This window comes from Ambystoma mexicanum, chromosome 7p (genome assembly GCF_040938575.1).
Source record: "Ambystoma mexicanum isolate Mex_15411 chromosome 7p, UKY_AmexF1_1, whole genome shotgun sequence".
NCBI lineage: Eukaryota > Metazoa > Chordata > Amphibia > Caudata > Ambystomatidae > Ambystoma > Ambystoma mexicanum.
Window position 1 is genome coordinate 249,387,989 of NC_090939.1, and position 25,337 is coordinate 249,413,325.

Here is a 25,337-nt window from a genome sequence, read left to right on the forward strand (position 1 = left end):
TGTGAAATTGGCATTCACAGGGGGAATGGTACAAGGGTGCTGCCATAAGGAGGCTAAAGGGCCTGCAATGGCTGGGTTTAAAGGCATAATGTTCTCGACTACGACTCTCATCCAAAATGTCAGTAAGATCATACCCCTGAAGAGGAGCAGTGGAGGCTTTCAGCCCCAGGGTGTCAACTACCGTGTGAATCAGCTCCCTGAACTTCACACTAGTGTGGGCATAGCTCTGTTTTTGCTGTAACGCCAGTTCTGGAGAAGTTTCAGACGACTGGCATCATGTAAACCCTGAGCCAAAGCCAATAAATTGGCCTGGTCATCGAAATAGTCGACATTGCTGGCTCTCGTGTAAACGGGGTCGACCAGGTCCTCAGGGTCATCATATTCCTTGACTCCAAAAATGGAATTGAAGAAACCTGATCTCGACAGTGGCAAAGAGGAAGACTGGAGGTAAGACTTCGAAGCCGAAGCGTTCTATGCCGAGAGTACTTTCTGCGCAAAGGGACGCTGGAGCAACCGAGAGACGTTGAGAACCTCGGTACTATGGCCTTCCGGCGACTTATTCCTGACGGGAGTAAGATCTGAAAGATGCTTTCAACGCCGAAGATCATGATGAAGTGGCTGGCTTGGAGTCGGGAGCACCAAGCGCCACTTTTGCCGCCAAAAGGTTGCTGGTCGGGGGCCGTAGCCGAACCTACAGCCGCCTGCCTCTTAAACATTTTTAACATAGAGGTCTTAAAACACTACCACTCTTTGAGTGGTCGGCACTGCTGAGGGCTTACCTCATTCTGACGACGAGCTGGACTTGCGTCGATGGCGGTGGAGCCGCTTCGTCTTCCGTGAGAAAGACGACTAGTAATGGCTCCTGGAATGGGACAGTTTCTTGGTTTTACGATGTCGGTCTTTCCCCTTGACGGGGCTTTGCTCCTTAGTCTCGGCTTCTGAGGACCAGATACATGGCGACAGGTCAGCCCAAACCTAGTTTCCTGGCCCTCTCACACATGGATTTTGGCTGCATCTTTGCACACGACACATAGGCCTCCGTGTAGTGACTAGCACCCAGACACCATAGAAAGATGTCACGGGGGTCGGTCATAGACAATGTGGCCTCAAAATCACGGCATAGCTTGAAGCCCGAAACCCTGTGGGACGAAATTGCATCAAGGTTTTCGAAGAAAAAAAGCGTACAAAGTACAATAAGAACACTGAGTAAACTCGAGTCGTTTTCCCGATGCAGCGCGCAAGCGCGCAGAAAAAAGGAACAGAGTCATGGGGCGTAGTGACGTAGTATATATGACACCTGACGTCACGTCCGGAACCGATGATTGAGAGCCAGATAAGACAGATCAACGGCTGAGTCGAGGTCCACTACACCCCCCGTTTGTTGAAAAGTTTCAGAACAGCGAAGCTGGGAGATGGATATCTATCATGAGGAATCTGCAGGAGAAAAGCAATCCATTGAAAACAATGCACTAAGGGAAGCTAAGATGATGGGAAAGTTAGAAGTAGACACTACAAACAGAGGGAGGTATGGCTACAGTGGAGAAAGAATGTTTTGTGATAGCATGTCAGATTTGTTAGGTGGGGTTTAGGATAATTGCCAAGTGCTATGTTAACTGGGTTGTATTTCCAAGGCAATTGGGCAATTTTAACTTTGTACCCAATGTGTGGTTACCTGGGCATCTCCATACATTGTACTACAGGTCAAACTCCAGAATGTTGTTGCTGGTACTGCAAACAGTGGTCTAGTCAAGAATAGACTATGTACACAGATCAACGCTGTTGGGAACAGAAGTTAAGGGAATTAATTGATCAAACAAATCGGGTACAACTACTGAGAAAGCGTGGCACCCTGATGTCCAAAAGGATATGATTAGTTCCGTGTCATTTCACATGAATAAATGCACCTCGAATAATCAAGTGCCTACCTTTACCACTTTTAGGGGCACCCAATCCAGTCCAAAAGAAGGCCGTATAAGTGTTTTTTTCCTGCTGAAACGTCTTCAGAAAGGACCAGCATTAATGGCATATGGCCCTGGACGTCCTCCACAGCTAAAAGCTAGTGAAATCTACTAAAGGATTGGTCCACCACACACAGTTTGATTAGACCCAGGCCCCACAGAAATAGGAAATGTGTAGAGGCCGAATACAAATCGTTTTTTAATGTCTTTTATTGTTTGTTTGCTAATGTAATTTGATGAATGTACTGTTACCACACATGTGGCTCACTTTTTCACTTCAAATGTATGTGAATTGTATTGTGTCTTAAGTCTATATCAAAAATAGGATGGAAATATAAAATAGAGCGATGATGAGTGACACATTTGGGCTCTGAAAAATCGTGCCATAAGAAAAAATTTACAATAAATAATATGGGCAATGAGAAACATCCTACTTAATTATGTGTAATTAACTGTTTTAGTAAATGACTGCAAATGAATTGGAAGGGATACAAACTCTAAACACCAGCTATGGGTGATTAAATAATAGTTCATTTTCGAGGGCGGATGAGGGGAGTGGGTGGGGGCTTTGGGGGTGTGTGTGTGTGGGTGGGTGTGTGTGTGGGTGGGTGTGTGTGTGTGTGTGTGTGTGTGTGGGTGGGTGTGTGTGTGGGTGTGTGTGTGTGTGGGTGTGGGTGTGTGTGGGTGGGTGGGTGTGTGTGTGTGGGTGTGTGTGTGGGTGTGTGTGTGTGTGGGTGGGTGTGGGTGTGTGGGTGTGTGTGTGTGTGTCCTGGTCTACACTTTGTTTTGTTTGTATTTTTTATTTATAAAGTGCTTATACACAAAACAAATGCTTCAAAGCACTCCAAGGCAGGAGGGGAACATGGGTTACAAACATTCATTAGGCCATGGAAATTTCAGCATGATATACAATAATAAGCGTACTAGGCCCAACAACATTTCTGCTAATTCAAGTGCGTTACTAGGTAGTTTTTGAGGGGGGGGACAAGCATAGGAGACTGACAATAATGCAAGTGCGGGACCAGCAGTTTGGATGGAGGGGTTATGAGCAGGTTATTATGCCTTTATAATGTGCCACTAACTCGAGTGTTTCAGGTGCACTATGCATCAGGGGGATGGCAGGGAGCGACAAAAGAACAGACAGACAATTAACTTCCTAGGTAGGTGCATTCAGAACGTGTAAGTGCCAGACAAAAAGTGCAAGTGATGGGCTAAGGGGATTGCGCCTGGACCAGGAGGGACGGGTTAGTGCAGAGGGTTATCTCTAAGTGCATAGTACTGCAGTAGTGCGGGGGCTAGAGGCAAGTGCAGGCACTGGTGTGGGTGCCTGGGACCTGTAGGTTCTGAGGTGAGCCAGGAGACCAGTCAGCTAGCTGAGCAGAAGGAGGTGGTAGCAGGTAGCTAGTGGAGATTAGCAATGGAGAGGTAGAGAGAAGGCAGAGGAGAAGAGGAAGGTCTTGAGTAGTTTCCAGAGTTTAAGGAGATCCGGCTCAATGACGAGAGGAGGAGAGGCAGCAAGACAGTTCCAGAGGGTGGCCCCTGCAGAGGATAAGGATCTACCACCCCAAGTTTCTGTTTGGCGAAACGGCTCACTCTCAGAGTTGGAGGAGGATGCTCTAGAGGGATTGTATTTGGGGAGAGCGTGTTCTAAGTAGTGCGGGCCGCAGCCCCACAAAGCCGTGTGAACTATGCAGAGGGTCTTGTACTTGATCCTTGCAGACATGGGGAGCCAGTGGAGGGATTTCAGTGCCGGGGAGATGCAGTCCCTGGGCTTGAGGCCCAGGATAAATCTTGCAGTTCTGTTCTGGATGAGTTGTAAAGGTCTGATTGTAGAAGTAGGGAGATTGAGAAAGACTGTTACAGTAGTCAAGTCTAGAGAGAACCAGGGCTCTGGAGACAATGAGTCTCTGGGGGGGAAGTGAGAAAAGGTAGGATACCTTGGAGGAGGTGCAGCTGGTAGTGAGATTGTGTGGATATATCTGAGATGTGTGAGCAGATGAACAGAGTGCAATCAAAGATGACCCCCCCCCCCCCCCAGATTATTTGTCTCACTGGTGGGTGAGGGTGCAGGGCCAAGGGAGGCCGGCCAGAGAGGGTGGGAAAACGGGAGCAGGGGGCATCATGTGCACCCTAATGACAGGGGCAAGGATGTCAAGAGTGATGGAAATAGAGAGATGAAAGTTAGAGAGGGCTGTGTCAGGGTGGAAGCCAGCTGCAAGAGTAGGGGGTGCAGAGTAGGAGAATGCAAAGGCAGCCACTGTCCCTCTTTTCATGGGACAGGTGTTCTGGAGGACGTGAGGCAGTGTGGGGAGGGCCAATGCTAGAGGAGACGTGAGCGTAAGTTGGGAAGAGAGATGAGAGTGATCAGTCCAGGAGAGTGCGGTACTAAGAGGGGTAGCGAGAGGGATGTCAGTGCAGATGAGAGCATTCAAGGTGTGGCCTGCAGTTGAGTCGGATCAGAGGGTTGAATGGATACCTTTGTCAACCCGAACAGACGTTACCCTGTCCTGTTAATAGAGGGGAGCATGGTGCTTATGTATGGCGAGACTACTTGCCAAGTGTACTCAAGAAAATTTACAACTGCTTCAGCTAATTTCAGATATGACTTCACTAAGAATATGAAAAAATACCCAACTCCATCACACACAATCACTACACACATTCCAATCTTAGATTAATTCTAACAGCTGAACAATTCTGGCATAACATCTGACAAATGGGTGTCTTTGTGAAGCGATTTTACTCGTTTTCACCAGATTGTTTTATTATTACTGCAAGTGGTTTGGGGAAACCAGTATTGATATTTGTAGGGTAACATATCCAAGCATTATTTTAGCAGGTGTGTGGCATGTAATAGAATTGAGCTAAGAAACATTATGTCAGGATATCATTTTAAATTGCTGGTATCATGTCACAGTGTAATAGTGTATACAATAACTTAATAAAACCATGTAAACACAATATTTGCAGGAAAAGAAGTGGTGATTTAATTTATTTTTTAAACAAAATCAGTAAGTGTGTACCTATTTCTTAATCAGGTATGGTGCATTACTTCTATACATAAATGAATGCATATGATGATTTGTTTTAATAGATTACTTTACAGTTAAATGAACAAGTTACTTTCTTACCTGGTAACGTTCTTTCGATGAGATGGTCCGACTACGTATTCCATATCTATGGCAGGTAATCACCACAGCTGTGCTGCTTCGGAAACTTTTTTCGGCGTCTGCGTCGATGCGCTGTCGCCGAGGACCTCCTCTGACGTCATCCGATGTGATAAGTAGGACGCACGACGCCCGTAGCCTCAGTTGTAGTTATTTCCCCCAGAACGTGTGACATTAGTCTACTGCCAGTCAAACACAAAGCCTTGCGGAACGTAAGCTGCAATCGCATAAGAAATTCTGCAGCGGGGAAGGTAGGGAGGGAACGATATGGAATACGTCGCCGGACCATCCCATCGAAAGAACGTTACCAGGTAAGAAAGTAACTTGTTCTTCGAGGGGATTGTGTCCTCCGACGTATTCCATATCTATGACAGACTCCCAAAGCAGTACCAGAGCAAGGAGGAGGAAAAGAATTTACAATTAAAATTTAGAATTGCCAATCAAATAGCAGAGCAAAGGACCGCCTTGCCAAAGGCCAGATCCTGTCCTCGGATGGAATCGAGGGAATAGTGACGTACAAATGTATGTACTGAAGCCCAGGTGGCTGCATCACAGATGTTGCGAATAGGAACACCCCTCTGCAGGGCAGTAGATGCAGCCAAACCCCTGGTAGAATGGGCCCGCAAGCCAGCCGGTGGGTCCTTACCTGCCAAGCGGTAACACTCCGAGATGGCCAAAATAATCCAGCGAGACAAAGTGGGTTTCGTCACAGCTTGTCCCAAACGCTTTCCAGCGTAACCAATAAAGAGTTGATCGTCCACTCTGACCCGGGACATGCGTGAAACATAAAAGCTTAAAGCTCTCCTTAGATCAAGCCTATGGAGCCTCTCCTCTTCCTTACCAGGATGCGGAGGAGGATAGAATGCCGGAAGAACAACCTTCTGGGCCAAATGAAATTCCGAAACCGCCTTCGGAAGTAAAGAAGGACGAACTCTAAGGACAACCCTGTCCTTGTGAAATCCAGTGAAGGGTGGCTTAACTGAAAGTGCCTGTAACTCACTCACTCTGCGAGCGGAAGTAACCGCAACTAAAAACACAGTTTTCAGAGTTAACAGCCTCAAAGGGCAAGAATGTAAAGGCTCAAACGGAGCACCCATAAGAAACTTAAGAACAAGGTTTAAATCCCAACCGGGCACCAGGATAGGTGTCGGAGGGAACACATTAGTGAGCCCTTTCAGAAACTGAAATTAAAGGGATTTTAAAGTAGGAACACTCCTCAGACGAGCGCTTAAAGATGGACAGCGCCGCCAGGTAACCTTTAATGGTACCCACTTGCAAGCCCCTGTGGGCCAGAGAAAGTAAAAAGGACAGAACCATGGGGATGTCACATGCAAAAGGATCCACATTCTGAACTCTGCACCAGTCGCAGAACTTATGGCAACGGTACAGAGACTTTGTTGCTGGCCGTCGGGCCGAGAGCAACACCTCCATCACGTCTTCAGGGAGGTCCCAATCCTTATACCTCAACCTTTCAGAAGCCAAGCGTGAAGGTTGAGGGATCTGACCTCTGGATGGAGAACCTGACCCCCCCCCCCCTCCCGTGAGAGCAAATCATCTCGGTAGGGAAGACGACGTGGAGGGCAGATTGACAAGTCAAGAAAGTCCGGGTACCACGTCCTCCGAGCCCACGCCGGAGCAATGAGGATCATCCGGGAACCGAACTTCCGTAACCTCCGCAGCACTTGCGGAATGACGGGGACTGGAGGAAACGCGTACAGCAGCATGAATGACCACTCCACCATGAACGCGTCTCCTAAGGCTCCTTTTGGAGGAAATTCCCGCGAGCAGAACCTCTCGCACTTCCGGTTGACACTGGAGGCGAAGAGATCCACTTGAGGGGTCCCCCAAAGGGCGAAGATCTCCAGGAGAATCTCCTGAGCCAACTCCCACTCGTGAGAGATCGTGCTCTGCCTGCTCAGAGCATCCGCCATCACGTTTTCGTCTCCGGCCAGATGAACTGCCGAGATCGAAACTTCCTGCTGGATGGCCCAGAACTTGAGCTGCATCGCCTCCCTGCACAGAGGAAGTGACCCTGCCCCCCCTTTTTGTTGAGGTAGTGCATGGCCACTGTGTTGTCCGTCAGGATCAGGACATTCTTTCTTCGCACAGTCGGCAGAAAAGCCTTCAGGGCTAGCCGGAGGGCCCTCAGCTTCAACTCCGACGGAGACCAACGACTGCTGACTGTCAGCTCGTTGGCATGAGCTCCCCATCCCGTGAGGGATGCATCCGTCACAATCGTCACCTCCGGCCAGGGAAGCCAAAATGGAGCCCCCTTCATCAAGTTGCCTTCGACGGCCCACCACAGAAGGTCCCGGGCGACTGAGGGCGGCACCTGAACCGGGTCCGACATCCTGCCGGAGGACTGCGACCATTGCATCTTGAGTGCCCAATGCAAAGATCTCATCCGCAGGCGAGCCTCTGGCACCAGAAGAATGCAGGATGCCATGAGGCCGAGCAACCTCAAGAATTCGAACGCTGGGAGCGTCTGGGCATGCTGAAACTTGTGCACCATCTGCTGAATTTGAAGAGCCCTCACCTGGGGAGGAAAACACTGCCCCAGGGAGGTGTCGAGCACTGCTCCGATGTACTGGAGCCGCTGTGTTGGCGTCAAATGGGACTTCTTTAAAATTGAGGGAGAAGCCCAGCCTGTGAAGGGAGTGTCAGGTGACGGACAGATGATCCAGGACTTGCTCGGGAGAGCTCCCCCTGATCAACCAATCGTCCAGGTAGGGGTAGACGTGAATCCCCCCTTGCCTGAGATGCGTTGCCACCACCACCATGAGCTTGGTGAAAACCCTTGGGGCTAAGGTCAATCCGAACGGCAGGACCCGCAACTGAAAGTGCGAGTCGCCAACCGCGAACCTGAGGTACTTATTGTGCTTGGGATGGATCGGCACATGGAAGTAAGCATCCTTGAGGTCGAGAGACACCAACCAGTCCTGGAGCTGAGGGGCCTGGAGGACTTGAGAGAGAGTAACCATCTTGAACTTGTCCTTCCTGAGGAGTTTGTTCAAACCGCGCAAGTCCATGATGGGTCTCAATCCCCGTCTTTCTTTGAAATAAAAAAATAAGGGGAATACCATCCCTTGTTCCTCTCCGCTACAGGCACCAGTTCTATGGTGCCTTTCTCCAGCAGGGCTTGAATTTCCTGCGCAAGGAGCGGATCCGGACTCTGCAAAGAGAGGTTGCCCGGTGGATTGTCTTGAGGCCTATGCCGAAAGAGAAGACAGTAGCCGTGGGTTATGATCTCCAGAACCCACACATCTGAAGTAATGGCACGCCACTCTACAAGATGCTGCGCCAGCCTTCCCCAACCGGCGAACCATGGGACATGGCCTCATGACTGAGTGGGAGCGGCTGCTGCGTTACCTGAGGGCAAAGAGGCAACTGCCCGAGCGGCCTTGGCACCACGGGTACCCTGTCGTCCACCTCTGGTACCCCTACGTTGGCCTCTTTGACTGACAGCTCCTCTCACTTTACTGAAGGACGAGTAATAGCGAAAGGAACCACCCCTCCATTGCTGTCCCCTAGGACGAAAAGGCGGAGGTTGGCGAACTGCAGCGCCCAACGACTTCACTGCAGCTTTGGAGGTCTGCAACCTCTCAAGGCTCTCGTCAGCCTTGATACAAAAAAGGTGTTCACCGTCAAAGGGCATGTTGAGGAGCCGGGACTGCACATCAGAAGCAAACCCCGACTTCCGCAACCACGCAAACCTGCATATCACGGTGCTCGCCGCCATGGACCTGCTGACGCATTCATCCATATCCAAACCCGACTGAACGGACTCACACATGGCATCCTTACCATCCTGGACCATAGCAAGGAAACCATCCCGTTCGTCCCCTTCGGGAATATGTTCAGCCGCTAACGCAACACAGTTCCACAGAGTGTGTGTGAAACGAGACAAGGCACAAATGGAGTTGACCGCCTGAAGCGCCATACCACCTGAAGAAAACACTTTCTTCGCCCAGCCATCAAATGTTTGTCGTCCCTATCAGGAGGGATGGTAGGGTACGACGCCTGCTTTGCCAGGGCCATGGCCGCCTGCACCACCAAACTCTCCGGAGTGGGGTGCCTGGTCAAGTAGCAGGGGTCGCTACTGGCTGGACGGTATTTTCGCGACAAGGACCTGCCCACCGCCGGGAGACTCTCCGGAGCAGTCCAAGCCGCCGCCACCCTTCTCTGTAGAGCCATATGAAACGGCAGTACCGGGTCAGTTGGGGGATCAACATCAAGGATGTCTGTGAGATCATCCTGCACAAACTCCTGTGGGGGAGCAGACCATCCCAAGTACTCGGAGACCCTAGCCATAAGGCGCCGGTATGAGGAATCGGCATGAGAGCCAGGCTCAGGCCTACAAAACTCTACCTCCGGAGAGGTGTCCAGTCCAATGGCATCATGCAGTGACTGCCTCAAATCATCAAATTGGCTATGGCCCGAGACCATCTCATCTGGAACCTGACTAGGAACCAGGCCATCAGAATCCTCATCCACCTCTGAAATATATTCCAGGTGGTGAAAAGAAGGCACCCGAGAGTGCCTGCTCTTAACCAGAGGCTTCCTAGGGGGTTCCCCCGTGTCACGGGGTACCTCCGACACCCCGGCCTCGAAAGGCGTCGAGGCCATCGAGTGAATCGGCGCTAGCGTCGAGAGAACAGGCATCGGCACCGAGAGGATCGGCGTCGAGCAAATCAGCGTCGACGTCCGATGCAGCACCACCAGCATCGACGGCATCGACACAGTCCTCGAAGCCGGAGCTCCGAGCGTGTCCTTCGACGACCTGAGCGTGGACGGCTTCGACGACTTCCTCGGAGCCATGTGAAAGACTGTCGACGCCCTCGACGCCTCAGGCGTCGATGTCTTCCTCGAAGACATCACAGGTGCAAACGGTCTCGAATGCGTCGAGGACCGGGACCAGGAACGGGTACGTCAAGAACGAGTCCCCTTGTCCGAACGGGACCTCTCCCGTGACTCGTGCCGACCACTCTTGCGAGCGGTGTCTCTCGACCTCTCACGGCCGGCCCCACTCGGGGGCACGGACGGCTTAGTACCCTGCGACTCGAGAATCGCCAGCATTTTATTCCCAAAGGAAGCCCATTCCTCCGGCGTCGCACGGCTGGTGGGGTAAGCAACGTGCCGGGCAGAGTCCTCAGAAGAGGACCTGGAAGATGGCTGCTGTCGGCGCTTCCGAGAATGCCTCGAAGAGGCCGAGGAGTGGTGAGACCGACTCCTAGAAGGAGACCCACGAGACATCCGACGACGACGCGGAGAGTCACCTCTCGAATCATCCGTCGAAAGCCCGCAGACTTCGACTTCCGGGGCTTGGACACCTGACCTACCGACAACTTCTTCTTACGTTCCCGTATGGCTTTGGACGTGAGCGACTGGCTGTCAATACAGTCATCCGTGTCGTGGGCCTCCACGAGGCACCAGAGGCAGGCATCGTGCAAGTCTGTCACCGACATCTTGGACCCGCACTTCTTGAAGCCCGGATGCGGGGTCGAAGACGAAATAGAAGACATCTTCACACGAAGGATTTTCTCACAAAAACAAACAGGTTTGAAGAACCGAGAAGAACAGAACTCCAAAGAGTCGAGGCGTAACCGAGATTCACGAAGCAACACGTTCGCGGAAAAAACAGAACTGAGGCTACGGGCGTCGTGCGTCCTACTTCTCACATCGGACGAGGTCCTCGGCGACGGCGCATCGACGTCATCGACGCAGGACGCAGACGCCAAAAAAAGTTTCCGAAGCAGCACAGCTGTGGTGATTACCTGTCATAGATATGGAATACGTCGGAGGACCCAATCCCCCTCGAAGTATTATTTCTAATCAACAAAGTACTCTAAGACTTCATGGACTCCTACTTTTAAAAACTTAAAAAATAAGGAAAGAGTTGGTTCTTTGCTGTTGTAAATTCTGCAAACTCTAGGCACAAGGAAAGAACTACATAACCGCCCCATGCATTTTCAGTGACCTTAATTTGGGGAAAAATGCATATAAAAAGCACACATGTGCCTTAATGAGAATTGCGTAGTACATTAATTATTAAAAGGTAGTCGGTAAATATTCAAAAGGAGAAAGTCACATGAGCAAGTGTGAAATTGAAATTAGTTATCTTAGAAGGCAAATTAGACTTTAGAGAAAGGTCTGCTACAACATACCTTGTTGACTTCCTCATAGGACCAGAAATAAGTTTCACATAAGACTTTGGAAACCAGCCTTTTTGACCTTGAACCTCTCCAAACCACCACATGTCCTGCTGTTCCAAAACAGTAATGATATCATTTTTGTTAAAATTCAAATGGTTGTCTTTCTTGGCTCTCCATGGATACAAGGCTTGTGCTTGAAGACCCTCCACCTTTTCTCCCTGGTGTAATATGTAAACAGAAAGAAAAGTATATCACTTAAGGTGTTAATCAGAAACACAAGTTTGAAAAGATTTACTGGCATTACAATATCACATTTATATTGGATTTTAAACACAAGCAAACAAAAATGAAACATTTACCAAAGAAAATTTTACTTCTCTTTTTTAAATGCCCTTTTGAATGGATTAGTTCTTATCACAGATTCAACATCTTAGATATTCTCAGCATCAGCTCACTGTGCAGCAACCAGGGAGGGTCGCTGTGTCAGATGAACGCAGTTCGGTTTTTTTCCATGACACTTAGAAGCAGAGGGAATGCAGTACAGATTATGAGTTACTCACCGTAGTGACTAACGTACTCTTAGTCCTTAGTCCCCTTCCCTCCATACTGCATGGTTGTCCCTTCCAAGGGACGGGAGACAACCTTTTTCACTAGAATTTAGAGGCACGCAGGGGTGTGGCCCTGGGAGCATGCGCTGCCCTGACTCCGCCCAACGGCGCCACTCCTCTGTCACCATTGACTGGTCGACAATATTTTACATTGCCTAATGACAACAGTTTTATTAGGGGGAGGATGGTGGGACGTATGGAGGAAAGGGGACTAAGGACTAAGAGTACATTTGTCACTACTGTGAGTAACTCAATCACTCTTGCATCCCGTCTCCTTTGCTCCATACTGCATGGGCGATTACAACTGAATGTAGCCCCAGGGTGGAAAGCAGACCCTCCTTAAGCAAATAAGTTCCTTAGAACCACCTGTCAGAAGGCCGCATCTGATTTAGAGCTGGAGGGGTGGCCCAGGTAGCCGCCCTGCTTATGACTTGCCACGAGACCTGCCGCTGGAAGGCAATGGCCGTAGCCTTGGCTCTGACCGTGCATGTTGGCTGGCAGCAGCTTGTGCTGCCCTTCATAGGCCTCCTTGATGGCCGCAACCATTCACTGTGCGATAGAAGCCTTGGATGCCTGATAACCGGGTCTGGAGCCCCCAAAGGTGACAAAAAGTGCATCCGACTTGCGGAAGCCCTTGGTCCTGTCCAGATAGAATTTCAGAGCAAGTCTGACATCCAGACAGTGCAAGAATCTCTGAGCCTCGTCCTTGGGGTCAGCGAAGAATGTAGGTAAGACTATTTCCTCGTTTAGTGGGAAGGTGGAGGGTACCTTAGGTAGGAATGCCAGGTGAGTCTGCAGGACCACCTTATCCCTGTGGAAAGTGGTGTAAGGCTCTGAGTCCACCAGAGCCTGGATCACTCTGACTCTGCGAGCGGAGGCAAGTCCCACAAGCAAAGCAGTCTTAATGGTGACCAGCCTGATGTCCGCGGATGCAATTGGCTCGAATGGTTTGTGCGCCAAGGCGCCCAACACCACATTGAGGTCCCATGCGGGCTGTGGCCTCTTGATGGGTGGGTAAAGCCTGGACAAACCCGCCAGATGTTTCTTGACAATCGGATTGGAGGAGAAGACCTCCTCCTCCGAATTTCTGTAGGCCCCTATGGCTGCCAGGTAAGTATGACGTGTCCACCTGAACACCTGAGTGCGCGAGGTGCGCCGAGGAGAGGAGCACAGCGTGCACGTAAGGGGGTCCATCTCCTAAGAGTCCGCCCAGTGACAGAACCTGCTCCATTTGCTTTTATATTGGCTCATGGTAGCCTTGCTCCTGGTGTCTGAAATGATCTCCAAGTTAGCCCGTGATAGGCTCATGTGCTTGAGGGCAATCTGCTCAGGAACCACGCTGCGAGGGCTAACTTCTGAGGCGCGGGGTGGAGAATCCTGCCCCCTCTGCTGGGAAAGGAGAGGTGCCGGACCCAGCGGGAGGTGAATGGGTAGTCTGTCCGTGAGGCTGAGCAGTTCGGAGAACCACTGTCTAGCTGGCCACCAAGGAGCTATCAAGATGATGCTGAGATGACAAGCTTCCTTCATCTTTCGGAGTACACTGGGGATCAGGGGCATGCGGGGGAAAGGCATACACTCTCATTCCCTCCCATTGAATCTGCAATGTGTTTCCCAGGGAGCCGGGGACCTGCCCCTGCCAAGATGCGAACTGATGGCACTTCCTGTTCTTCCAGGAGGGAAATAGATACACCTGTGGATGGCAACATGTGTTGAAGACCACCTGCAGCACCTGGCCGTTCAATTGGCATTTTTAATCGTCTGCTCGCAGCCTGCTGAGCCTGTCCGGTTTCAAGTTGGCCTCCCCCGTGAGGTGGACGGCCGTGAGGAAGATATTTCCCTGGGCCCATTCCCGCATGCTGACCGCTAGGCTGCACAGCAGAGGGGACCGGGTAACCCCCTGCTTGTTGACATAGTACATGCTGGTGGAGTTGTCGGTCTGGATCAGGACGGTCCTGCCCCCTATGAGCGGAAGGAAGGCTCTGAGGGCCAGCCAGATGGCCCTGAGCTCCAGCCAGTTGATATGAGACTCCTGTTCCTGCCGGGTCCAGACTCTGTGGACGCTTTGGCCGTCCAGGGTGGCTCCCCAGGTCCCTAGGAAGGAGTCTGTAGTGATGATGACCTTCGGAGACAGCTGCTGGAAGGGCTTGCCCATCCATAGGTTGCAGTCCCTGGACCACCACATGAGGTCCGAGTGGAGAGAAGTCGGAATGCTGACCAGCTCTGCATGGGAGCCCATCTCCTGATTCCACAAGTCTGCGAATTGCAGCTGTAATCTCCTCATCCGGAGCCTCGTGTGGGGCACGGGCAGGAGGACCACTGCCATGATACCCAGTAGGTGTTGGTACCACAAAGCAGATGTCACTGCTCTGGTAAGGAAGTGCGTAGTGGCCCTCTTGATGGCGGTAATCTTGTCCTCCAAGGGAAATACCTTCTCGGAGCTTGTATCCCAGATGAGGCCTAGGAAGGTGAGGCTCTGCGTGGGCGGCAGCTGAGACTTCTTGAGGTTGAAAGTAAACCCAGGTCGTGGAGTGTGTTCATAAGCGCAGAGGAAGTGTGGGTAACCCCCTCCAGGGATCTCGCCCTAACGAGCCAGTCGTCCAGGTACGGGTAGACATGGTGGCCCTGGGCCCTGAGGAGGGCTGCCACTGCATTCATGAGTCTGGTAAATACCCTGGAGGGTGAGTTGAGGCCAAAGGGTAGTACCTTGTACTGGAAATGACAGCCCATGATCCTGAAGCGTAGGAAGGAGCGATGAGGCTGCCATATCAGGACGTGTAGGAAAGCGTCCTTCAGATTCAAGGAGCACATCCAGTCTCCCTTGTTTAGCGTCTCCGAAATGAAAGCTGGCATAACCATCTTGAATTTCTGAAGAGGGAGGGAGAGGTTGAGGGTGGATAGGTCCAACACAACTCCGAGGCCAGCCTGGTCCTTTTGTATGGAAAAAATCCTGGACTAGAAGCCCAATCCTCTGGGAGGCTGGTACTTCTTCCACTGCTTGGCTCACGAGGGAGAGGTATCAGTAGGCGGTACCCCCCCTTGGATACTACAGAGAGGATCCAGGGGTCTGCAAAGTTCTTGCGCTAGAAATGTACGTCATGCTTTTTTACCGTCTGAGGCAGCTGCTGAGGAGGGGGACTGGAAGAATCCCTTGCTCCCCCCCCTGAATTGCTTTCGCCGGTGTCGACTCGGCGAGCCATTTGGTTGTCTTGACCTCAGTTCCTGGAATCCCCAGAAACCGCCGAACGCCCGCCCCTTGTCGGAGCGTTGCTGCGACTGGTTGTACGCCTTGGGTGTGGCCTTCGTCAGGTTAGGTAAAGAATTTGCAGTTTGCGAGCTGTTCTTTTTATCTAAGTCCTAGTCAGTGGTATAGTGGAAGAGGTCCCTACCCTCGAAAGTAAGGTCCAATATGCGATCCTGCACGTCAGGGTTAAACTTAGTAGCCCGAAGGCAGGACGTCCTTCTCATGTCCATGGCGATACAGTTGGCCCAGCAAGAGGTATCAATGTGGGCCATGGTGGACTCCATGATGTCCTCGCGACCAACCTGAATTCTCCTAGACCCGCCTTGAAGCATGCCTGGCTCTGAACCGGAAGTTCAGGAAGGAAGTCTGCTATTTCCCGGCACAACCTGTGGTTAGCGGCTGCAAGCATGGCATACGCGTTGGCCCGACGCAGGTGCAGAGAGGTGTTGAGTACAGCTTATTTACATACGCCTCCAAGATCTTCTCCTCCTTGCCTAGGCTTGGAGCAGAGTGATGACGCAGCGATCACTGAAGAATGCGGCTGGGGGTGTGTTGATCACAAGAGTGTATGCCCTTCCATCAGTCTATACAACCGATTGACAGTTTGGGTCGAGTGTGGCTTGAGCCACCCCTTCTTGGCCAGAGCTACGAGGTCCTTCTGCATCGGGATACCCATCTTGGTAGGGGGTCTTAGGGTGAGGACTTCTGCCAAGACCACCTACTCGGGCTGCTCTACCTCGGGTTGAGGAAGGCCCAGATATTCTGCCAAACCTGCAAGCCTGTCGTGGAAGGCCTTTGCTGGTGATGGCCTGTCAGGGTCCTCCTCCTCCTCGTCTGTATCCACCAGAGTGTCCGGCTGGGCAGGAGGGGTGCTGGGCGCCATGGAGACCGGAGCCGGAGGCTGCTGCGGAACCGCATGAGCTGTGGGAGGCAGGTGAGCCAGAATCGAAGGAGCCAGCGGGGGCTGCGCCTGGGCCTGTGGTGCCAGATCCATGGGAGGAAGTATTATCGGTGCCAGTGGAGTGACCAGGGGGAGCAAGTGTCTGACTGCATCCCGGAGGATGGCCCCCATCTGGGGGGGTTCGCATCAGTGCCACTCTGTCTCGGTTGCAGGGGAAACCTGCCCTGCGCTGCTGATGGATACACTGTAGGCCACGTACCTGGTTGACACCAGTCCCACCTTGAAACTTGTTCACCCGCCTGCTCTGTTCCTAGGAGTGGCATTGGACGAGCGGCCATGTTGTCTGGCACGGCCAGGGTTGGTTTGGCCCCTCTGCCTTTCGGCCCGTGGCCGGGCCAAAATCGTCCTGGGGAGTGGGGGCCGGTTTCTGCCCATGACTGGGCCGGTTTGGAGAAGAAAACATTTTTTTTCATTTTTACAAAAAGCCTTTCATCCCTTCCAGGTCAATAAATGAGTACCAACACAGTTTGGGTGATATTTTATGCATATTTGTTCTATAAAAGAGTTTAAGCATAAGTGGTTCACAACAACATATCATTTGGCCTTGGACGTCTGCTTGGATTCACAGTAATTTAGTGTACTTAGGAACAATGCCATTTGATGCCACTTCCTGTTTTGTCAAGGGGTGAAAGGTTGTGTTTCATCGCTTCCAGGGACATCACTTCCGGTGATGTCATCAGAGGTTAAGTGTCGTGAGGCGAGAGGTGGGCCACCTTTTTGAGGCGAGGGGTGGGCCACTTTTTTTGGGGTGACCGGGCCTATTTCTTGTCCCAGTCTGACATTGGGCACGGCAGCCATTTTGTCAAGCTGCGTGCCACGTGCCAAAGTCATGGTGCATGGCTCCCTGGGCCCAGCCTCCTCCAAGAATCTTGGTAGTGGAGCATGAGGCCTACCCTTCACCTCGGGACTAGGCCTGGAATGCGTATTGCCCTCAGCATTTTCGCCAGTAGTGCTGTGTGTAGGCGCCCCCTCTGACATTACTCCGGCACTAGGGAGCTGCCCTCGGGTGTAGACCCGGTAAAAGAACCTTGCGTTCCCTTAGCACTAATTCCGGAAGGATCCGACGACCCCTAGGCCGTGAGGCCGGCAGCTGGACTAGCCTTGGTGCGCGTGCTGGTACCAGAACCCGAGAGGTTCCTCCTGCTCAGCGTTTCCTCTGGAAGGAGTTGCCCTTATGGGGTGCAATGGAAAATAGCGGCCCTCCTTTGGGCCTCGATCTCTGCTTGACGAAGTTCTTCAAGTCCTCTGGAGATTACTTTTCGAAGAGCTCCCTCCACCTAGCTAGCCTGTTCTTCAGTGTGCGTGTAGTCAGTGCTTCGCATGGGGTACAACCCTCCTGGCCATGGTGAGGGCCAAGGCAGCGGAGGCAAAGAGCGTGGGGGTCAGATGTAGGGAAGAGCCCCTCACAGGCTGCACACCTACTGAAGCCCACTGAAGTCGACATGCGCCGGGGAGGAGCGTAATGCCAGAGGACCGAGTACCTAAATGACAAAGAAGACAAAAAGAAAGAAGAAGAATTCGGGGAAGAGCGTGTGGAATTACATGGCCAAAGCAAACCCAGGAGTGCTGGTGAAATCGGCCCGTACCAGTCGATGCGGAAAAACGGACTGTCGCCGGTGGGCAGAGTCAGGGCAGCCATTGCTCCCAGGGCTGCGCCTCTAAATTTAAAGGGAACAAGGTGGGTTGTTTTAATGTCTCTCTTATCACTTGTTGTTCACTCGCCTTCTTTTTTTTTTTTTTAAATGTCTTTATTGGCATTTGTGAATAAGCTTGTACAAGGATAAGATTCTGGAAGCAGTTACATTCAAAATGCAATAACTGGCCTAAATGTGATATGCTGATCAGCTTATAACCAACGACAAAACTATTAATAAAGAACAAACAAACTAAGGAAGAAAAGGAAAAGAAGAGAAAAGAAATAACAATAACATTAACAGTGACTGTCCCAACTCTCGGTATGGTTTCTTAATCGATGTAGCCAGGTTCGGGGAGTGGGTCCGGAGGCGGGTATCAGCTTTGCTCCCTCAGTACAGTTGCTGGGTGGAGCCCATGGGTGTGGTGGGCTAATCTGTAGTGTCTGTTGCTTTCTAGGATGCAAGGGGGATGGGTTCAAGGAGGTTTGTAGCTCGTTGCAAAGACCATGTCTCTAAGGAGGGCTTTCCAGGCCTCCAGCACATTGCTCACATCGTCGCCGCCGCATCTGTTTCCCTCCTCCCAGGCTATAGTCTCAGCCGTAGTCCATCTTTCCATTTCCCTGATCCAGGGGTCATACCTGGGGCCCGCTGGGGCCTTCCAGGCCATGGCAATTGATCTCTTGACTAGAAGGCAGGCCATATCCATAAGCTTCGTCAAGTGTTTGATTTTACCAAGTCTCGGGTAGGTGCCCAGTAGGCACTCCTTGGGTGTCCACTCGTAAGTTTCTAGGCCAGCATTCCTGCAGGTCCGTTCAGCGGCCTGCCAGAGTTTCTGAGATTTGGAACAGGTCCAAAACATGTGAATCATGTCCGCCAGGTCTGAGGAGCACCAGGGGCACCTTGAGTCCGCTTTGTTGTTGAACGTGGATATCCGGTGAGGGGTCATATACGTTCTGTAGAGTACGTTCAGTTGGATCAGTCTAAACCTGGCGTTTCTGGATACCTCCTTTGGATATATCAGGGCTCTCGCCCATTCGGCCTCTGTGATTTCAGTCCGGAGGTCTGCCTCCCATTTTACCTTCAGCCGGGCGCTCTTTGGGTTGGGTCGATTGTTCAGTTGAGTGTACAACCTAGACGTCGGTCTCCATCGGTCACCAACGTCATACATTTCTCTCAGGAGGGGGTGAGTTTCTGGTTCCTCAGGCCATGCGACCCAGTTCTTTCTGGCCACATGTCTCACTTTTTGGTACCAGAGGAAATGGCCCAGTGGCAGTCCATCTCTTTCTCGAAGCGACTCGAAGTCCCTGAAGAGGCCATCATGAAACATGTCCCCCCATGTGTAGAGACCATGGTTCTCCCATCTCCTCATAGTTGCCAGGTCGGTGGAGGTTTTGCAAACATCCGTCATCATGGGGATGTCGGGTGTATAAGAGCGTTGCAGGCCCGCCACAGATCTCACCTTGCTCCATACCCGTCTTCCAACCTCTAGTATAGTGGGTGGGTTGGGGGGTCCAAGTCGGGAGTTCCAGAGTAGCTCCTTGGGATACAGCGGTGAAGAGGAGTGGGATAGAAGTTCTAGCTCAGCTGAAGGTTCGTCTGAGAGCCATTTTGCTAGGTGTGTCGACTGAGCCGCCAGAAAGTATCTCTGGAAGTCGGGAAGCTGAATGCCGCCCTCTGCGTAAGGGAGTGTAAGGGTATTCAGTGTGAGTCGGTGCCGGGCTCGTCCCCAGAGGAAGTCCCTGATCAGAGAGTCGAGTGTCCTGAAGAAGAGTGGGGGAATGTAATACACCACGTTGGTGAAATAGTAGAGGAACCTGGGGAGGATTATCATTTTAGCTATCGCCGCCCTCCCCATCATGGAGAGCGGGAGCTTTGACCAGAACTGTATGGATCTCCGCACTCCGCCCATTGCGGCCTCCGTGTTGGCTTTGTGGGTGGATATTGGTGAGTGTGTGATGTTGAGGCCTAGGTATCGAAAAGTTTCCACCTGCCAACGGATCCCGATCTCAGGAAGCTCCTCCTCAGGTTTATTTTTCAGTCTTGCTAGTGGGAACGCGCAAGACTTCTGCCTGCTAAATCTTATCCCCGAGTATCTTGCAAAGTTGTCCAGAACATCCAATACAATCGGGGCATTCTCCAGGGGGTCGCGCAGGTATAGGAGGACGTCGTCGGCATATAACGAGATGATGTTGTCTGATCCTCCAATGCTAATGCCAGCGTCAAAGAACTGCTTCCTAAAGTATATTGCCACCGGCTCCAGGCCTAGAATGTACAGCATTGGAGACAGTGGGCATCCCTGTCTGGTACCCCTCTGGATGGGCCAGGCCCTCGATATCATGACACCCGTTTTAACTCTTGCCAATGGGTCGCTGTACAGGACCTCTATCCAGTGGATGAAGTGTTCGCCAAGTCCGAACTCCCTCAGGGTTTCGATCAGCCACTCCCAGTAAATAGAGTCAAAGGCTTTTATGGCATCCAGTGAGAGTACTGCTAGGTCTTCCTCGCTTTCGGACGTCTGTGAAATGATATGTTGGAGCCTCCTGAGGTTGGCGGAGGTGTTACGCCCCGGGACGAAGCCATTCTGGTCCTCGTGTACCAGGGAACCGATCACCCTCGAGAGCCTTTTGGCCAATATGGTCGTCAATATTTTACCGTCGTAGTTTAGGAGCGCCAGTGGGCGATATGAGTCACATCTATCGGCTGGTTTGCCTGGTTTGAGCATTGGGACGATGAGGGTTTCTCTCATAGTGTTAGGGAGAGTGCCCGACTCATATGCCTCCATATATACTGCGTGTAGTATAGGAGAGACGATCTCCTCGTAGGCCTTGTAGAATTCTGGGATGAGGCCATCTGTGCCAGGAGCCTTGCCTGTGGAGAGGGATCTGATTGCATCTGTGATGTCCTCCACCGTAATAGGCTCCCCAAGTTTGTCCTGTTGTTCCTGGCTCAGCCTAGGCAATCCCACCTCAGCCAGCGTATCCTTTATATCTGCTATGGGGACCTTCGTCTCATGAGTGTATAGGTCGTTGTAGAATTCCGTGAAGGTGTCATTGATCTCTTGTCGTGTTCTGCAGGTCTTTTCATTCGTATCTTTGATCTCCTTGAGGGCCTGTCTCGGGTGCTCTTTCCTGCATAGCCATGCGAGTATTCTGCCCGGTTTGTCAGCTTCCCTGTGGGCCTTCGAGGTGCGTACAGAGAAGTCAAACTTCGAGAGTCTTTCCCATGCCTCCCTGCAATCCTCTCTGATCAGTTTCAGTTCAGCCTCCCTTTCGGTGGTTGGTGGGGCGCCACTTTCAAGTCGCTTTATTCTCTCCTCCACTACCTCCAGTTCTCTCCTCAGTTGTCGCCTGATCCCGCCCGCCTCGGCGATTATCTCCCCCCTTGTCACTACTTTCAGCGCCTCCCAAAGCGTGCTCCACTTCTCGACCGAACCCTTGTTTATCGCTAAGTATTCTTCCAGCTTTTCTCTTAGGGTTTCCTTGAATGCTGGGTCGGTCAAGGCATCTGATGGCATGCGCCACGTCGGGATGGGGGGGCGGGGGCCCTTGAGGGAGAGCTGCAACAACAAGGGGGAGTGATCCGATATTGTTCTGCCCATGTATTCTGCCAATTCAACTTGCGGGGTTAGTTCGTTGGCGATGAAGAAGTAGTCCAGTCTCGTGTGGAGGCTATGGGGAGCCGAGAAGAATGAATATGATCTGTCCGAGGGGTGGAGGTCTCTCCAAATGTCCGTTAGGTGTAGGTCTGCCACCATCTTGGAGAGGGCCCCAGGAGAGGCGCTATGGGACATGCGTGGAGCTGTCGATCTGTCCAGTTCCGGGTTCATAAGAGAGTTGAAGTCCCCCCCCATATGAACGTATACTCTCTGTAGTGCAGCAATTTAGCGCATAGGTCCTTGATGTGTGAGGGTATATTGTGCTGGGGAAAATACGAGTTTACTATACACAGGGGAGTGTTCTCAAGCATGCCCCACACTATCACATACCTGCCCTCTTTATCCAGCTCCGTTCCCATTTGTTGAAATGGTGTATCCGGGCTCACCCATGTATAGACTCCTCTTGCGTACTTTGAGAAGGATGCGCCGCTGCCTTGGCCTCCCCAGTAGTTCGGGATTTTGTCTGTGGCCTCCAAGGTGTTTCTTGCAGGAGGGCCAATGATATTTTTTTCCTCTTTAGATAGGAAAAAATCCGGTTTCTTCTTATGTATGTTCCCATCCCTCTAACGTTCCATGTAATTAGCTTGAGTCTTGCTGCCATTGCATAAGTGGGTTCCTTGATGAGGGGTGTACCACCCCTTCTCCCAGTGTTGCATGAGCCGTATTGTAGGGTGGGTGATGAGCCGCTTGTGTGGGGTGGGTAGGCCCACCCAGGCCCAGGAAATCTTTGTTCATCCGGGTTGGGACAGTCGTAACAATAACAACTTGGAACAAGTAACTAAAACTAATGCCCCCAGCTTCAGCCACCGAGGTGGAGTGCTCGGGGGCCCTCGCGCCGTCCGACCTAGTCCAGGTCTCTGGCGTGAGTGGTTGCGTGCAGGAAAAAGGTCTGCACTGGTCAACGGTGGGTCCGTGGTCTGTGTCCATGGGCGGGAGGTCGAGTGGGCCCGCAGTCATTTAGCGTTCTGATGTGGTAGTTTTGCTTCAGTATTGGTATAGCTTCAGTTCGGTTTGGAGTATAATACCAGAGAAATGGGTGTCCAGCCGCGTTAGTATGCGGTCAGCTTTTTGGGCGTGCTAGGTGCGTTCCTCTGGCGTGGTTTCTTTGGGAGCCTCAGCAAGGTTATTGTGTTCCATCCACATAGTAGCCGCTTCTGGTGATTCCAAGAATATCGCCCGCCCTTTGTGGATTACTTTTAGTCGTGATGGATAGAGCAGCATGTATTTTATGTTCAGTGTCCTCAGCTGGGCCTTGATGGGGACGAAGGAATTCCTTGCTCTCTGCACCGATTGGGTATAGTCGGGGTAGATGGTAATCTTTGAGTTACCCCGCTCGATTATACCTCCTTCCCTCGAGAATTTCAGGATCACCTTCACTCGCCTTCTTATCTGGACTCAAACAATATTTTGATCTTGGTACTGTGACAAGTTTCTCTTTTCATATACTCCCAGTCTTTCTTTACCCGATTACTTATGTGTTCCCTTCGACTTTCACAGTTAAAACCATTCAGCTTTCTGGTTATGCACTGATTGAAATTCAGATTGCTAGTTTTAGCTCCTGGGTATCAGGCATCACCTAGAGCTACCTCTTGGTTACCAGGAGCTAGTACATAGCGTACTGCAAATCTAACTTGTGTGAGATGCACATTTTAACCTTTTGTCCATTATATGCAATTCATGATGCTTTTAATGCTTTGTAATACATATTCCCAAATACAGAAAGCTATGTCATAGGTATGTTGGAATGGCACCAGATGGCTGCTGCAGCCAAAAGTAGCTCCTGGTAGCTGTTGGTGTCAAGGTAACTAGGCTCTCAAGGTATAGAAGCAGTTGCTAAATAGCTCCCAGATCCCAGCAATTTGGAACCCTGTGATGGTTTCGTTGTTAAGACTGGGACGAGTTGTTTCACGTAAATTATCATTTCCATGGTGGCCTCCTGCTGTTCCCTATTCCCTCAATACCTCTTGTGATGTGGGGAAGGGTTGCAGGGCTCAGCTCTCCCTTGGGTACTGCTTCTTACTCTCTTCCGTCTTCAATCTCCTGTTCTCTGCTCGGCATCGGACATCTACCGTCTGCATATGCTAGTGCTCAGAAGGCATTCAGCCTTCCGATTGCGGTAGTCTCAGCACGGTTCTATGGAGTCCTGCCCACCACTCTGCATGCATGGTCAGGCCACTGCCAAGTACCTTCTCCTCCTCTGGTTCGCACCACTTTCCTTGTGGTGCTGAACACCAGAAGTCCGGCGTCTCGCAATACGCTGGTCTGCTTCTTCAGAACTTGCGGGATCCTCTTGGTATCAGGCTCTCCTCTCCTGCTCTGATTTGTCGCAGTTAAATGCATATGTCGCATTAAAGGGATATTTTTTCACACAGATTTCTTCCTACATTGCCTTCAGCCAAACGTGAAGCCTCAATAGGATTCTTCATGGAAGACAGTCCCATACACGCAGCTATGGTAGTTCCTTCAGTTACTCACAGGAACCGGAGTCCTTGTCCCCAAAAGAGGGGGGAGGGGGCCTGGAGTCCCAGTGAGGTCCCACTTGCCTCGACCCCTATGGAGGGTCTTGTGGAGCAGGCTCACCACCCTAGCCTCACAGTGGGAGTCTCTCCCTAGAGGAGAAGGGACGAATACCTACAATTTGTCACAGCAACTATTGAGCTAGGTGTTCCTATATATGGAAAAAGTGAGTACTGGCAATTATCTGGGCATTACATTCCAGAAACAGTCCGATTGGTTTCCTCAAATCAGCAAAAATAAATTGATCTTAAAAAGACAAGCAGGCGCCCTAACTTCTGAGTACTCAATGTAGGAAAAAGTTAACCCTAAGTATCCTCACAGTGCATAATGGCAAAGCCATTCCCACGGTCTGATATGGTATCGAACAATGGGGCACAAAGGCATTGTTAAATTCTGACCTACGAAAACAAATGTATTAAGCAGGCAGTGGGTTTACCCTCTAGTGTTCCCACAGTTCCCCTGCTGTCAGAAATGGGGCTTTAAATACTGACGTGATAAGTCAGGCGGCAAAAAGACAGGCTGGAAGAAGAGGACCCTGATGAAACAGATGCGATCACGGTGGATGACCTATTGAACCTGTCCACATATTCAATCAATGATGAAGAATTCTGAAAATAGCATTGTTGACTCCGATATCGCCTTGGGTACTGCCGGAATTCAACCAAGAGTGCCACCGCAGCAGATACAACGAGCGACTGCAAGCCCACACGCTCCAAGCCATGCAAATGTACACCATGCAGTCCTGAGCGTATTAAGTAGCAAAGGAATTAAAACAGCAAGCCAATTGGAGCGGAGTCTCACCAATCATACCGCCCAGATGCAAGCCCTCCAATGTAATCCGAAGTACACTCAAGGCCAAGTCCGTGGGACAAAAGAAATCGAGGAGCCAGTCTTGGACCAAGAATCACCAACGCACTATCTCAAGATGTAAATTACAAATAGAAAATATTGCAGGCCTAAGAAACGAGGTTAATCTGAATAGACAATATTCTAAAACTACTCCATACTGTGCCAATGCTGCGCACAATTACAACAAATGACATTGGTATTGTGGAATATGCATCAGAGCTCCACTCTGACTGGGTGATTCTACATACACACTCAGCTCTGATTGAAAGTACTCTATTGACAGCTGGTCCAGCTTTGTTACCTTTTGGTTATGAATTATCGGCCTATAATATGAACGATGGTTCATAGAGCGACATACCCAATGTGCTCCAATTTCACCAACAAGAAATGAAGCAAGGCGACAAGAGTTACGATTGCACCAGGAAGAGGGCCCTCACAAACGAGGTCATAATGAGATTTTAAAGAAGAGGTGCAAATTGTTCACTGTCAGCTAAAAGTACCTGGCCAAGTCTTCAATAGCAGTTATCAGAAGTGGTAAAGCTGGAGCGCTCACTTCTTTCCTGAATACAAGAGGATTTACACATTTGTACCAGGC

The 25,337-nt window shown here is 51.0% G+C and overlaps 1 protein-coding gene across 4 annotated transcripts in view; it reads right to left on the reverse strand.

The window, feature by feature from the left end:
• Positions 1-25,337, reverse strand: part of ITSN1 (intersectin 1) — a 3,188,156-nt gene that overhangs the window by 1,026,562 nt on the left and 2,136,257 nt on the right. For all 4 annotated transcript variants that reach the window (XM_069636218.1, XM_069636217.1, XM_069636220.1 and 1 more), the window contains one exon: positions 11,290-11,495. In XM_069636218.1, the coding sequence (XP_069492319.1) occupies positions 11,290-11,495 (206 nt within the window). The remainder of the gene's footprint in view (positions 1-11,289; positions 11,496-25,337) is intronic.